This window comes from Anser cygnoides, chromosome 2 (genome assembly GCF_040182565.1).
Source record: "Anser cygnoides isolate HZ-2024a breed goose chromosome 2, Taihu_goose_T2T_genome, whole genome shotgun sequence".
Lineage (NCBI taxonomy): Eukaryota > Metazoa > Chordata > Aves > Anseriformes > Anatidae > Anser > Anser cygnoides.
Window position 1 is genome coordinate 154482262 of NC_089874.1, and position 17393 is coordinate 154499654.

The window sequence follows — 17393 nt, forward strand, 5'->3', positions numbered from 1 at the left end:
CAGGTAATATAATTTTTATAGTCATGTGTTAGAAGAACTACAGATCCCCTGTATCATGAAATAAATATGTCTGGAAGATAAAAAAAAAAGTACTAGCAGTCTTTGGATTACTGCCCATGGATACTGATCAAGTGAGCATGATCAAGCTGCTCAAAAAAAGCAGCCACCCAATGTGTGACATTGACAGTCATCTTAAAGAAGACGTTAAAAAATTGCTTAAATGAGCCACTATTTCAGAATCAAAGGGAAAAAACAGAAATCTGAGGGAAAAAGTCTGTCCATTCCTCAAGAAATTTGAATATTTCATTATTGTTGTTGTCCCAAATACAAATGGGGATATTTTGTATATAAAATACATACATGTGTATGTATATTATCTGTAACATATATACGTGTATATATATTGCATATTATACAATATTTTCAGGATGAAAATTAGGAGAAATTTCTTCTCAGAAAGAGTGGTTAGGCATTGGAATGAGTTACCCAGGGAGGTGGTGGTGTCACCGTCCCTGGGGATGTTTAAGGAAAGGTTGAATGTGTTACTTAGGAACATGGTTTAGTGCGTAACATTGATAGTAGGGGGGTAGTTCGATCAGGTGATTTTGGAGGTATTTTCCAACTTTAATGATTCTATGGTTTTATGATTCTATATACATTTAAAATGTATCAATATAATATATGTACTTTTCAGCTTTTCATTTGCATTACTATATAAAGCATAATATAGAATATGGAATATACAGTATAAATACATTAAATTACGAAATACACAAAATATATTTATATAGAGATGTGCATAATAAAACGTTCCAACAGAGTTATTGAAAATATATCAAAATGTTTTGTTCCTAATTTTGGGGTTAGTTTATCATTAAATTGAGTTTTAGAAGATCTCTTTGATTTAGTGTCCAGACGTCTGTGTTTTCTGTTTTTGGTGTTGTGCTTGGCCAGACTATATTTTCTCTTATGCATTTCCAGTCATATGATGCCTATAGCACACTACTTTATTTGGTTATAGGTGAGTCTCAACCACGGTAAAGTGACTGCAGGAAGTTCTGCCCTCAGAGAAGAACTCAGCCCCAAAATCTTGCAAGACACTGGGCCAAGAAAAAATGCACAGTCCAGCACTGACTAGAAGCAAATATTTCAGATTCAACCCCTACTTTCACCCACGCTGAAAGAAACCTGTGTGTGTGTGTGTGTTTGTTTTTAAAACCCTTTGAAATGGAAGTATCTTGTCTTCATTTTCCTAATAGGAAATAACATTTCAACAAAATTGAATTTCTCAGGAAAAAATATTTTCTTCATAGAAATTTCATTTTCCCTGAGAAAATAAAATAATTCTAATGGAAAATCCTCAGAATCATCTGGAGCAGGGGAATTTTCTGGTGGTGTTTTCTAAATAATTTTACAATGAACTCTAGGAAACAATGATGAAAGTAAACCTTACACAATGTTAATTTACAAAAGATTAGACAAGAAGAGAGATTAAAAAAAAAAAGCCCACAAAATCCATAAGCCACAAAAATGTAGTCCTAGTCCTGCCGTTAAAATGAGAACAGAGCATCCTAGAGAGAATCCAGCTCTCCCTCAAAGCCTTCCTAGTCAGCTACAGCTGGAGAGACTTTCTGGTATAAATAACTGGCATCACCCTGCACAGGCATTGCTTCAGTTCTCATGTAAAGTCTAAAACATGACATTTTCCTAGATATCTTAATGAGAGCATAGTTTAATGTATTAAATAAAATTGCAAAGCAATACACACATCCATACAGGAGGACAACATGAATTCTTTTGAGAAAGAAAGAACAGTGTAACACAATATATTTTGTATATATTTTGGCTGTATTTTGATCTCAATGTGAGTTCTAAAATAGCATGTGAACCTTCTTCTGATATTTCAGTGGGAATACAAAATATGCATAACACTACATATAATTTCTGCTGCCTTGTTACAAATTAATATGTAGCGAACTTCCTTTTAATGGATGCCTCAGTTCTATTTTGGAAATGATGATGTACCTAAGAACAATTGCATCAGCTTTGACAAAATGTTCACCTAGTCAAGTATGCTACTGCACACAGTGACCAAAAGGAAATCTGAGAAGAGCTTCAGAACAGAGAAAACATATAGTGATACTTCCCTGCTGTGGCATCACAGCTCCAAAAACTGATTTGTGAGCCAAAGGTGATGTTTTAGGATTTTCTCTGCCCAGACAGAGTTTTCTTCCATGAACTTAGTTCAACTGATATGAACTTTTCGTATCCAAAACATGCTGAAACATCTAGTTTTGCAGTTTAATCCCACTTGTGTAAAGAAAAGTTTTTTTAACACCTGTGGGCTATTGCTTCGCATGATGGCCCCTTCTTCTTGTGGGGTGAAATGACAATAAACAGCCATTCACTATTCGCCTGGTTTCTCAAAGAAAATCTTTAAAATGTCATGTCAGATTGATACACAACAGCAAAATAACAGCAATCATCTCACTTAACCTGCACAAATCAGGTGACATCACACTGGAATCAGGAAGGTTACAAATGAGCCAGCAGCCTGGTCTTGTTCAATTATCAATTCCAGTTAATACAAAAATAAGAATGTTTCTCCAATACCTGGCGCTGGTTTTCTGTCTCAAGCCTCAGTCTGGCTTCTACACATCTTCTGGTCTCCAAGAAGGCTTGACGTTGTGCTCTGTCTGATAGGTAGCTAATGAAGATTCCTGCGGTGTTCATACACATAAATAACACTGCTTGAGCCGCTATCTGCAATGAACAACAAGCAGGATTTTATCAGGCAACAGAAAAAAAAAATCTGTTTAAAAAAATAGAAGGAGAGAGAATGACTGCTCTGCAGTCATGTTGGCTGTAAAACTAAATGGTTAGTAAAGTTTGCATAGAAGAATCCCCTGGATCTTAATTAAAGGCATCAAACATATAAAATTCTCTCTGCCTCGAGGAAGAAATATATAGTATTTGGGGGCATTAAACTCTAGTTGAACCACAAATGATGTTTCCAAGAACTGACTCACAGGGCTATAGTCAAAAATGATTACAAACATAATTAACAATTTGTTTGTGCACTGCCTTTTCTGTAGAAGCAACTTTGTGATTTGTTTCATGGTTTAGTTTGAGAGCAAAGCCATATTAAGGAAAACAAAGAGTGTCATTTAGCTAAGAATTACTATCAGTAATAATAGTTATTCTGTTATTATTGACCAAATTAAATAAATTCATTTTCAGCTGATGCCAAAGCACAAGCTTGCACAATCTGAATCCTGAACCATCCAACAAGGTAAGCTGAAAGCATAACCAAATGCTTGCATAGCCTGTGCCTGTGTACACAAACCTTTTCTTCACTGATGCCTATGTAAAATCTACAGTCATTCCTTGTAGAAGGTGCTGGTGTAGTAGGGGTTATTTTTTGTTGTTGTTGTTTTGTTTTGTTTTGTAAAATCCATGCAGTTGTTGAATAAGAAGAAAATATTTTGTTCATGGTCTAGAAGTTGTATTTTTGTAGTGTTATCTTATAATCACTTGCTCTGAAATCCATATTGCTTCTTCCAATAGAAAACATTTAGCAAAACTCCCTAATCTCATTGTGATGCTGTGCCTAAGGATTGCAAGTCTCGTTCCTCACATTCATGTGGGTTACAGAAGTGAGATTTGATATCAGACTAAATGCATTTGGCAGAAACTTCAGCTTTATGCATTCCTATATTTCTGAATCTGGAGCATTGTTCTAGGATAGTACAGGGAATTCATTTACAATTTATATGCCTTGATTAAATAAGAATGCATATCCTGGCTCCAGCTGAAGTTCTGTTTAACCTTTGCCAATAATAGATGTCTAGGCAAAGCTTTTGAGAAACAGGGCTTGTTTAGCATGATCTTTGCATCTTCCTAGCTTCCAGGATCCTGTGGTTTACAGCACCTTTGAGCTGGAGGTGGCATACTCCATCCATCTGCTCAACAGCCCCCGGTAGATCTACCATGTGCATTTTTCTCTGATATCTTTCTGAAGCTAATTATACCTTTGGCCCTTATGGCATCTGATGACAAAGATTTCTACAATTTAATTAGGCACTTTGTGATAAATATGCTTCCTTTATTTTTCTTTAATTTACAGCCCTATCATTTCTTTGAGTGCCACATCATGTTTATAATACAAGAAACAGCAACTTATCATTCCCAATTCATCTTCCTTTCAACTTACCTGATTTTACTGACTTATATCATACCTCCTCTCAGCCTTTCCTTTAAAAAAGGGAGGAATTCAAGACTATTTAGCCTCACTGTGTTTGTCACAATTCCACCTCTCTACTGCTTTTTCCCTTTCTTCCACCTTACCCTGTTTGTCTGGAGATAATGTGCCTGAGACCAGCCAGTTTCCACTCAACACTTTCCACCTTTGCTCCACTATAAAACAGAAAATACAGTAATTCAACCCATGAGATAACTCCTTTCTGCCACAGGCTGCTAGTAAGTGTATGACAGGTTGACATGAGATAAGACCAGTTTTGATTGCATTGTTCAGCACGACTGAAGTCAGCTGTGGGTGGCTGGAGAAGACAACATTTCATATCCTTTTGACCAGCCTGAAGATAATCTGTGCACACACACTAGGAAAGCTAGGGTTTAGGGTGACAAAAACAAACAAACAAGCAGAAGTCTAGTGTCAGGGCATTCTTGTTTACTTGCAAATTCAATTGTAACATCCACATGAGCCTAGTTCAGTCACCTGTCTCTGCTAATACTCAAGACTAGTGCCACTCACTTCAGCAGATCTCCTTAGAGCAAATGCAGTAGAATTTGGCCTTCAATTAGATTTCATGAGTACATAACTTGATTTGGACAAAGGGAATTATGGAAAACATGCTACAGGTAAAACTGCAGCTTATTCAGAGGCAGAATTTGCTTTTCTTACACAGTCATCTGACTGAAACAAATTTAAAGAGGCAAGTGTTCTGCCTTGCAAAGATGTCAATCTGTGTCTCTTCTTAATAAAAATGATAATAATGATTAAAAAATAAAAATAAAATCCATAAAAGACTTGAGTCTTTCATTGTCACTCCTTTCTCTTGCTGTTTACAGTGGTCAATTCCAGAAGTCTTGCAGGATTTTCTTTTGCATATCAGGGCCACAGTCCAGGGTACACTATGATTTTATAAGATGCATGCAGATCTTTTTGACTGACCTGAAGATAATCAGTGCTCACACAGGAGGAAAGCTGAGGTATAGGGTGAAAAAAAGGAAAATGTTTTCACATTTAAAAGTCCTTTAGTCCATTTTTACCTTGCACAGAACTCAAATAAGTAGCTATAGCAGAAATATCAGGTAATCTGGAAAGCCATGAGTGACACATTTTGATGTTTAATAGAGCTCTGGGAGGTCTGCTTCTTGTATATTTAAAAATTGCAGACAAATAAGCATCCATCACCATGCTGCTTGGGAATCTTTGTGTAACAGGACCTGCACTGTCCATGCTGAACCTGCAGTTGCACATGATTGAAAGCAGGATGAATACAGCTAAAGAAAGTTACTTGACAAGATCATGCAGATGGTTAGAAATAGCCATAAAAAATATTACTCCAAAACTTTGCTTTCCACATTTCTCAGAGGAGATGATTAAAAGTTTAGTTCACAGAGAAATCACTTGTCAAATCAAATTTACATTTATAAAGTATCCTTCATAGAGGCACCTTAGGGTACTTTGCAAAGTTGAAGTGAAAAAAACACAAAGGCAATGAAAGGAGAAAGTACAGGTCAGACAAGTTTAAATTTAAATTTGACAGTACACATGGATTCTGACCAATTCATCTATATTTGTCATTCATTCATTCATTGTATGAAAAGGGTTTTGCTGGGGTAGCTGAAAACATGATAATATTTAGAGTGAATTCAGGAACAACCAGATCTCAGGCAAAGAAACAATTAAAAGGCAATGGACACAGCTGGTCAGGTGGAAGTATTAATCAAAGTAGGTGCAGTATAGTAAAGTAAGGGAACAGGGAAACGAGAAATCATTAAAAAGACAGTGAAGGAGCTCAAAAGACTGTTGCGAAGTGGTTCATGAATCCCAAACACAGAAAGATTATCACAACAGAATTGAATGTAGTTCAGGAAACTGGAAATTCAGAAGGGTACTGGTGAGGGATTTTGTCTGAGCTGTTGAGAGCAGAGCTGGGTTATGCATAAAACCAGCATTTAGTAGGCATTTCTGTTAAGAGAAACTAGTTGAGTTTGTCTTGATTTGGAGTTTATGACTATTTCCAGGAGTTTATAATCAGAGAGTGAGTTAGGGAGGAGTTTGCAAGTGTCAAAAAGTTTTAGATCTTCAAAAATCATAACTGATGTTTCTTTGAATTCTGCCATGTGTTTCCTCTTTGAAAAAGTGCATTTTTCCATCAGGGAATGTAAATCAATAAGGTCTGCTATAAAGTCTCCTAATTCAGTGCTTTCTGAGACCTGCCAGTTATAGACATTTCTGCAATGCATAGTGCCTAACTAAACTCAGCACTTCAAGGAGCTCTTAACCTAAGGAGCAGTAAATAATCAATATTCAACAAATCCAAAAGATTGGTAATATGTTGTTGACGGTCAGCTAACCCTAAGAGAGTCACTACCACAGAGAATCTTCATCATGAATAGCTCAGCCAAAGGTAGCATACATTTATATGGAAAGCACATTGGAGATGGAGGAAAGAAAGCTGAAAAAGCCTAGAAAAAAATTCTGAAATATGGGGGAACTCTGAATTTTCTGTGTTATCACCCCAAGTGCAGACAGAAGAAAAAAACCAAACAAATAAAACTAGCATGCTCTGCAGAAATAAACCTATTGTTAAGCTTCTTAGCAGATGATTTTTTTTTCTTCTGTATAGAAACAAAACAGTGTTGGGGCTAATCTCACCAAAACACGGCTGAAAATTAAAGAAATTATTTTCTACATAATCTTTAGCTGGACATTCTCAAGAAAGATTAACACTAAAGAGCAGGAATTTCATTAATTCCTGAAATGAGCCTGTGGGAAATTATTTAATTCTTTTACTATTTGCTTTTCTGGTTTAAGATTGGCTTCAATAACAGATTAGAGTGGTTCTTGGCTGTTTTGGGAAAACTAGGAAAGTAAAGCTGTTATGCTACTTTAAGAGTGTTTTCAGAATGTGCCACATAAAGAACTGGTTGCTATGGTAATTATTATTGGTTAATTAGGTTTGGAGAAGCATTTTGATTCATAATTAGTTGTTTAACTAAAAATAGCAGCTTGCCACAAGGTTGGATTTTGTACCTAACACATCTCAGAAACCTCCCCATTTTCCCTTCTCCATCTACCCCCTTTCCTAGGTTACACAGAGGGGAAATAATTTATGTTTTTATAAGAACTGATCACCAGAAATGAGCTGAGGGTTGCATGAGAAGTGTGGGATTTGAGACCAAAATGCTCTACTTTGTATAGAACAAGAACATCTGGCAGCACAGACTCCAGCACTCTCTCACTGCTGGGCTGTAGCAAGCCTCTATCTCCAGCTGAGACCATGATTTTATGAATCAAAGCTCTTGGCAGCAAAACCAGTAAGTACCTGTATCTCTGTGCGCCTCTTGCCCACCTTGATCCCTCAGCACAGCTTCCTCTTTATCGTGTCAGATCAATTATTTGTGGGACCCTACTGTGAACTGTATCAGGGAACTTAGCCAACTTAAAAAACAAACACTTGGCATTGGCAGTGATTTTCGTATCTAGAGCAGTTGTCTGATTGAGTTCACAGCACAGCCTCCACAGGGAGAGGAAGCACGTGAGTATTCATAGCTGGCACTGCTGCCAACTCATTAACCAAAATCATTGCTGCTTTATTGTTAAACCACCTTGTAAAGAGTTTTCTTATTTCCCATGTTCACTCCATCTGACTTCTCCTGGGACTCTGCTAAATGACAATGTGTGTTTGTTTTAGATTATGAGTACTTCTTCATCAAAGTCTATTGGAGACCTACCTGTCCCACAAAAGTGCCCAAACTGCTGCCTTGATATTCCAGAAAGCTCATCTGTTCCTGATCCTCTACATTGTCCAATGGTACAACAGCTCTTTTATTGCTGCTCACAGCTGGAGTGAGTGTTAAGTCTTTTATCTGATCCAAATATATATAATTTACTGAAAGTTAGGAATATAGCATGTATCTGAGAAGACGGGGAGAGAAAAAGAGCTGTTGTTTACTGATAGTAAATTTAGTCAAGCACAGACCGTGCTGATTAAGAGGGGTGCTTCACCCTGGTTTGCTAAATGTGAAAGCAGCTATTTGTATAAGTACGACCTCCTGCATATAAAGCCTTTTCATTTAGAACTGAGTTTTATGGTTCAGCTGTGCACAGCTCCCATAGGAACATCAGCTGATTCTTCAAAAACTCAGACCTTCTTTCAGGCCTCCAGGAGAGCAAAGCTCTTTTAAGAATCTTGGTCTTCTTGCTTCCAAAACTGGCACTAGAGGACTTCATGATGTACTTAGGAGCACAGTCTGGCCCTTAAGATGCATGAAATCTGTAGCCTCCAAGGGTGGTTAGCCCTGTCTAACAAAATATAGTGTGTACCCCAAGGAATGAATAGGTTGCCCACAATGGGAATAACTGGTCTCAGCCATGGTCCTCTCCATGCTATTTCAGAGTATCTTAACATACCTATTGTTCCTACACTGCTAATGATTTGGAAAACAAAGACCATTTTCCTTTTGAAAAATGACATATTTGTGTAAAATCAATTATTCTAGTTGAAGATAGAATTCAGAAATACATACCTTTAATATTCAGAATAAGAGGTTTAATTTGCTGTTAGAGAAATAGCTATTTCCTTCTTGCTCTTTCCATATCATTGAATCCATTAGAAACGTAGAAAATTGAATGTCTGAGTAAATAGTTCACTGGTAGCTCAAACCATACAATTTGGCAGATCAGCTATCAACCATGTTTTGCAACATAGTGTGGTACAAGAGATCTTCCAGGAAAATCATATCATATCAGACACGTAAGAGCTGACATAACTTGAGTGATGTACAGAGGCAGTCAAGCAAATACATAACCCTGCTAGTGCCATTGAACAGCCACAAATGTCAAATTATTTTCAGCACATCACATCCAACTCCACTTGAGTCAGGCTAAAATTTAGGATTCAGACAAAACCTTTACAACAACAGCAAACATCTATTCTGGGACTGCTGATAACCTTTTGGTACTTTTTATGGATATTAAATTGAGTAGACATGTCTGCGACATTGTCATACTAGGGTCGTTTCCTATACGTACACGTGAACAGACAGAGGTGGGTAAATTTTCATCATTAGGAACAGTTTTCTATGGCTACAGGATAGTTTGCTGAACCCTCTCTCTGACCCTCACCTAGGAACTGATCTTGAGCTACACAATGATATCTGGTGATCATATCTCCTGTTCACAGCACTCGTCATCATTTTGCACACAGGATGCTGTTTAGAATGAACGGTCTTGCTCTTTCTGGTGAATAACCTCCCCTATTCAGTATTTTGTCTGCTGGGTAGGTATCTTCTCCTTCTGCTCTCAAGACAGCTGCATTGCAGTGTAATTAAAAGAAGAAATCTAATGCCAAACCTTCCAGATGTCATCATTTTATTGTCCAAAAATGTCACCTCATTTAGTGTGTTTAGGCAAACATAAAAAGTTCAGATAGGAATCTCCATTTTCTTTTCAAAATATATGTAAACTTGAAACCACAGTACATGCACTACAGAATTACTTTAAATTACCTGGGCGGTCTAACCAAGAGTAGATCCTGTAACACCACCGCCCTTCCCCCTCTCCCTGCCTTGCCCAAACAAACAAACAAAACTGATAAGGCACAGCACAAATGCCTGTATAGTAGAGAAACACACTGGAAGCAGCCCATGACAATCATAGAGGGGAGGTTAGGAAACTGCTGAAGTGATGGTATTAGATTGCTCACTGCTTGGAAGGGAATGCAAAACAGCTGTGGATTTTCCTTTCTGCACTTTCCCATTTCAGACTCATGAAGATCAGACTGTCTGACTTTTCCTTATACATCTTTTTATGCAGAAGTTGATCTTCCTTGCAAGCTGTACATTTACTCTTCAAAACAAATACCAAGTAATTACATTTAATAGAAGGCACGTCCCATTTAAAGCCACAAGAAAAATAAATTGTTCTTAATAAAAGTGACCACATCTAAACAAAGATTTATAATAATTTCATCTGAAATGGGGAAACACACGCAAAACATCATAGATATTAAGAACGAAAAATCATTCCTGTGGTTTTTGTGGACCACTCCTTACCAAATGCAGATTTATTTATTTAATTATTTATTTTTTACCCTTGATTTACATAGATCGACATCCAAATTCTAGATAACTATCTCCCACTTCAGATGCACCAGTATTTAGAGACCAGATTTCAGACATCATAGCTAACTTCTCATTGACAAAAAATTTCTAGCTGATACCCAGTCTGGAAATGTCTGAGATCTTCATTGAGTATAAGGGTGAGTCTGGACACCCCAAAACTGGACCTCTAAAATGAAAGCCACTTTTGGAAATTTTCCCCATTTTTTCTCAGTAGTTCTCTCTAATCTAATGCAAGATAGTAAAGGGCAGAACTGCTAGTACTTCCTTTAATAGATTATGCAACTGATTAGGAGGAATGGTAGGAAAAAAAAATCATAAAAGCTGCTTTGCAGCACTGGAAAGAGTTTAACTAGATTTTAAGGAAAACAGAATTAGGTAGTCTATATTTCTACTAAATGGGTTTGTGGTGGTGCTCTGCACAGCTGTTTTTATTGCTGTAGATAATGGCTCTTATCCGAAGTAGGATGTCAGAACTGAGTGAGCGATAATTATGTTTGGAGAGCTGACAGCAGTTCATCTTTTCTGACACACTTTGTTGCTGTTTTCATCTGATCAAATGTATGTGCATCCCAGCAATTACCTGCAGTATGTACTCCACATCTCTTCCCGATGGAACTGGAAATTGCCATGATTTGTGTGCAGGTGACCCTGATTCAGTGCAGTTTGCAGAATTATAGCAGCCTGCACAAGAGAAGCTTGCCTAGCTATGTTAGGTCAGGTTGTATGTGTTTTCCTCTGAATTATCAAGATGAGGCCATAGGTGGAGGAAAGAAGATTTTGCAAATCATTTTTTTTCTCCTTTTTGGTTCTGCAATGGAAATAAAAATCTGCAAAAGGTAATGATTTTAAAACCCTTTCAGATCCTTTATTAAAGAATAAACACACTCTTACGAAAAGCAGTCTAGTCCGGGTAAGAGTAAGCCTAATACTTTTTTTAAAAAGTAAACTGATTTAACTAAAATTGTACTGAAAATACCGGTAATGAAAAATAAATGAGGGTATCATCATCTTCAGTGTTATTTTCCAAATTATTCAAATGTGTTCTTCAAAGCTTGCTTCTACTCTGACTGGAAGCTCTGCTGATCAGATGTTTGTGTTAATCAGTTATACCTGCTGGCAAACAAACAAACAACCCCCCACAGCTGCTTCTTTTTTAAACTATTAGCCTAAAAAGCCAAAAGAGTGCTGGAAACAAAAGCTATTTACACTTAATTATCAACATTTTTAACAGAAGACTAAAGTTCCCCCACAACTACACCTGTAACTGGCTGTCATTTTGCAAAGGTGTTGTTAGAGAGGGAGTTAGCACAATGAATCTACAGCTGATTTATGTACGAGACCACAAACATCAACTTTCAGAATTTCAGGTCATGTTGTAGGCCTTCTAGCTCAGAAATGATAAGGAAAACAATTCCTCTCTTCAGATTTCCTATCATGAGTGCTTTGCTTGCATTTTAATACATATATATATATTTTTTTTTTTTGTGTGTGTGAAAAGGACCTGAAAGCCACAATGAATGCAATTAATATTCCTTGTGCTTATTCTTGCTCTCACTATCTCCTTTTGTTGTTGACTACGATGACTATGAAAAACAAGAAGAGATGGACCTCAGCAATATCCTCTCCTAGCAAAGCATTAAGAAGAGGAAAAAACAAACAAACAAACAAACAAAAAACCAAACAAGGTTCTGAGCTATCCCTGGTGCTAATATTGGGTTGTAAACATGGCAGATTGAAGCACTTGAGTCCTGCCCTTACTTTGGAGAAACCTTAGGAAGCATGAAGGTGGTGGACTGTATTCTGGTGTGCCACTTTGCACTGACTAAACTTGGGAGAATACAGGATTTCAAGCATCCTTAACTGCATTAATAACCAATGGTGATATGTCCTCAGGGAGTCTTGGAGAGACCGCAGGAAATAGAGACTGTGAAGGTATGGATGAGCCTGCAAGGAAAACTTTAGGATAGTTTAGGATGCGGTAAAAGGGTCCAGGAGCCTTTGATATCTGGAGTTGAGCTGAACACAGCTCAGGTACAGTAGCAGGACTGAATCTCTCTTTTCCAAGCTTAAATGGGAATTTTGTTGAAAACCATCTAGTATTATCCAATACTCTCTTTAAAAGTCTCTTTTACTTCCATTTTTTAACTCTCATTTAAGAACTATCATGGATAAAAAATAAGGAAGGGACATGGGAGCAAATGGAAATGTACAGGACAAAGGCCATGAAAAGTTACAGCATTCCAGACCAACGGATTAAAACTTTATCTCACAGAGTTAGGCAAGGACAAACATTTTCCTTTGTGAAACCTGTGGGTGTTGTTTTGTTATTAGTCATGGTGAATGCTTCAGTGTGGTGAGCTAGAAGTCAGACTGACATCAAAAGTACAAAGAGTGCTGTGGGAAAAAGTTGACTCAGTCCTTTGCCTGTCAGAATATGCCATAGACAAATAATAAAGGATTAGGGCTTTTTTTTTTTTTTTTTTTTTTTTTTTCCACTTTGCTACCAAAGGAGATGTATAGTGCAGGATTCATTCTGAATTGACACTGGTGTGATTAGGTAGTACTGGTTCCTTTGAAGGCAGTGGACTATTCTGGTGTAAAACAAGGATGGGATTAACATTAAACCCTGATATTTACAGTGGGCCAAATGCTCGTTGCTTGACAATACAAGACATGCCTTTGTTTTTGCTGCTTGTGTAAGCATGAGAAATAGAGACTGAACTGTTCATGGAATATTAAATAAATTATACAAGACAAAATAACCACTGTCTCTGATCTTAAATAATGAATTCAGCTGAAACCAATGAGAGCTGCTGGAGAGTATTAAATCTTGATGGATATAATATAAACTAACAGAAGATGCCTCACAAATGGTTTAAATCAGCATAGCTCTGTATAAGTAATACGAGGTTTGATCCAATGTGTAGCCATGAATTGTACTCAGTTTTGCTGTTCAGACTTTGTTTAAAAGCAGCCACTTTGGAGCAAGGTCACTCTTAACCTGCTCACATAGGAACTTATGGGTTTCAAAGGAGTATTTGCTTGAACAAAGCAGCGTTTGATATGAGTGAGTGTTTAGCTCATATATCTACTGTATAGATCAATATAGCAGCAGTCATGATATGTAAACGTTGCTCTCCTAGGAGCACTCAGCAGATGAGTACTTGAAAAGAAGTTGTAGCCTTGGACATGAAGGGGTAGGAACACTAAGGCTGACAATGTTGTGTTTCATGGAAAAAAACACACCACTGAATTTAAGTCAAGAATTAGCTGACGAAGTGGATTTTTTTTACTGAAATTTCAGGAAAACAGGAGAACATTAGTTCCGAACTTTAAAGAAGGAAACCAGACACAAACAGTTTTAGAAAGTGTTCATCCCAACTGGTTGATGTTTTTTTGGATGCCAGACAGTGCAGCAGTCAAGTCTATGAAAAGGCTCAAGGGGAAAGGAGACAGTCATTGCTAGGGTAAGATATTTATATTTAATGCTTGATAAAAAGCCTGGTCTGTTTGATGGAGATATGCCTACCAACTCTGATATTTTTTAAGCAGTTTCCTCCAACAATCTTGGTTTGCTAACTATCAGAACACAAGTGAAACAAAACATTTCAGATACCCTAGGAAATCACTAATGTTTCCTTCTTGTTAACAATTTGATTTTTTTTCTTATTTTTTTCATGCTCTACAAACATGTTAGCTGTTGATATTAAGTGGACTTCAGATACTGTACAGTAACCACATGTGAAAACTGTATTAAATTATGGAGAAAAACAAGAACGTACTTAAATGTCTTCTTCATGTTGCTCTCCTCATGAACATCCACATCAGCTCAATTCATCATTATGTAAACATAAAACTAACATCTTCTTGCAATAAATAGACAACATAGTTGTATCATAAATAACTTTTTCATGCATTTTGAACTTCTTTTTTGCCTTCTGACATATTCCTCTGTATTATAAAAAAATAGTGAAAATCTCTAAGTCATGCCAAATATTTTTTCTCAAAGAGAAAAATATTAATCAAAAAAGTAGAACCAGTCAATCTGAACACCTCATCCCAGATGCTATTTAAATATAAACATATATATATATATACACACACATACTTGGGAGTCATGTCTAGAGACAGGTAAGACAAATTTGGAGAACCAGAAAATTTTTATGAAGGGCTTTTATAGAAAAACAAACAAACAAACAAACAAAGCAACAAAAACCCCACACTAATACAGATCAAACCAATTGTGTGAGTACATGTGTTAAAGATTTTTTTTTTTTTTTTTTTTTGTAGGTAGGTAGGTAGGTAGGTAGGAGCAAAGAGGCACAACATTTCTGGGCAGCTCAGACTTGTAGGTGTGCAAATACCTTTTTCAGACTGGTACAACTGCAGAAGAATCTAGAAGGGAAAATGTGATCACTCAGAGATACTTAAGATTCAGGTATCTTGTGGGCAACACCAGGGCAGGCTTTATAGGAATAGAGCATTACTGATGCTCATTTTGAGCATACTTAAATTTCACTTTAAGCTCTGAAGTCCTGCATGGAAGTCAGCCCCAGGACTCCAAACACACACAGGGCCTTTGTGGAGGACCATGGGCTCCTTCAAATAAATGGCTCTTGGTGCTGCATGGCACAACCTGCTCAAGGAACAGGGTTATGATTCACAGCAGAGTGTGACGTAAGCGTTCTCAAGCCAGCAAAGACCAGTGGTTGTCTGTTCATACGCAAACTTTCCATCTCAAGCCTAGAAGTATGCTGGGCACATTCACTCTGCACTGTACCCATTCAAACAAGCCTAATGACCCAGTTCTGAAGGTCAATGCAGGATGAGGTAGCAGAGCTCTGTCTCTGAAATTGAAATGGAAGATTCTGCCATCAGAGTTGTCCACAACACAAAATATTTCCTTGGAGACCTGAAAAGCTATCAGTCTGCATAGCTTTCTTTTCACAGTCTCCCAGAGGAAGATTTCGCTTCAGATTTTTGTTCACCAGCTCATCTGTGTTTTCTTCAAATATTTCTGTTTTAGAATAGATTCCATTGAACAAAAGAATGACTGGACCAAAGTCCCACTATTCCTGACATCAAGTTGGAAACATCAGAGAGGTTCTGGAGTTTCCAGAGGGGAGTACACTATTTTTGAAATGTATGCAATAAAAACATTTTGATGAGGGATGAAAAATGTGGTTATGGTCACTCTCAGCTTCCAGTTTCCTCTGAACTCAAATTGAAACTGAAATGGAAGAGTCATTTTCATTGCTGTTTGAAAAATCCCTGCTCTAGGAGATAGAGGGTGATATTGACATCAGTATTCAACAAAAACTCGCTGGATTACAGAAGAAGGCACTGCTCATCTGCAGGACTTGCAGTTGCAAGCAGTGGTACCTCACTAGCCAACTTGCTCCAAGGCTTGCAGCATCTCAGCAGTAACATTGGATTTGAATGGGATCATCCAGATGTTTCAGAAAACTGCATTCTTATCAACAAACTGTTGTGTCTGTCTTCAAAATTATGATAACAATTAAAAATAAGTGAGTAGACCTACCTCTACTCTACCACCCTAATTCCACTAAGAAAAACAAGAGTGTCTGTATTCCACATGTGCTTTATGCCATCTTCTATTCTGAACAGAAAACCCAGCATGAATTTGCAGAGTATTCATCATTACTAAGCAATTCCTGTATCAGGCAGGAGTCGAAATGGCAGACTAAAAATATTTTATTGAAGATTTCTTTATAGTTGATCTGAATTTCTGATGCTGATTTTGTAGTCTGGAAATAAAGGCATTTTGCTGAATGAGTGTATTGCCTTTCACAACATGAAAAACGTGATTATCCTGGCAAGGTCAGAGTTTATTGCCCTTGAAGAGAACATTATCCACCATGTTCCCTGAATGACAATTGTATGCTGCTAAGAACCTTTATTGGAGAAGTCTGAGCATTTTGTGTCTGTTCAAAAGTAAATGACCAATTCTCTGCTTTCTGGCAGGGGTAGGATTCTCAGCCCTAGGAAATACGCTCTGCTACTCCAGCAACATAAAACAGCCTTGGGTCTGATGAACCCATCTTGAGTGTCATACATAGAGAAACAAGCAGATGCTACAAGAAGGTGCTACAAGAAACACCACACTCACACACTCTCATCCAGGTGGGGGATTTTGACCTGATCTCCAAATTGGAGGGATATGGATTTGAAGGGTAGATCATTCAGTGGATAAGGAATTGGCTTGAAGCTCACACCCAGAGAGTGGTGGTCAATGCCTGTATGTCCTGGTGGAGACTGGTGATGAGAGTTGTCCCTCAGAGGCCTGTCCTGGGACCAGTACTATTTAATAACAATGACATAGACAATGGGATCGTGTGCATCCTTATCAAATTTGCAGAAGACACCAAGCTGAGTGGTGCAGTTGATACAACAGAAGGAAGAGATTTCATCCAAAGGGACGTGGACAAGCTTGAGAAGTTGGCCCATGTGAACCTAATGAGGTTCAACAAGTCCAAGAGCAAGGTGCTGTCTGGGTGAGGGCAATCCCAGACATGAATACAGACTCTTCTCTTGGAAGAGATAATTAGATTCTGATATTTTCTTGCACTATCAGCAATATTATTGGTTAATTTTAAATTAATGGTTGATCCGCTATGTCCTTAGATAATCACAGGTATAAATTCCTGAAATTGTGGAATTTCAGGTTACATAAATGAAACTAGATCAGACTAATCTGTCAGCTTCAGTGAAGGGATCATTAGAAATACAAAATGGTTTGCTTCTTTGGAAACTGAGAGGTGAGAACAATTCACATCAGACCCATAAATAGAAGCCAGTATCATTTAACTATAGAAAGTAGGGCATGAAGGTCTTTTCCAACCTTAATGATTCTATGATTCTATGAAAGGACCTTGACAGGTCATTTAAGCCATGCTCCAGGTCCTAGGTGTTACCTAAATGAATCCTAACAAAATGCTTCTCTAAACTGCTCAATTACATTTCAGGATGAAGCCTCCCAGGCAAATTGTGATTAC

General features: G+C 37.5%; 1 protein-coding gene across 2 annotated transcripts in view; it reads right to left on the reverse strand.

Moving 5' to 3' along the window:
- The window catches only part of ADCY8 (adenylate cyclase 8), a 128318-nt gene that overhangs the window by 98077 nt on the left and 12848 nt on the right, over positions 1 to 17393 (reverse strand). For both annotated transcript variants that reach the window (XM_013197352.3, XM_013197351.3), the window contains exon 2: positions 2614 to 2763. In XM_013197352.3, coding sequence (XP_013052806.3) covers positions 2614 to 2763 — 150 coding nt within the window. The remainder of the gene's footprint in view (positions 1 to 2613; positions 2764 to 17393) is intronic.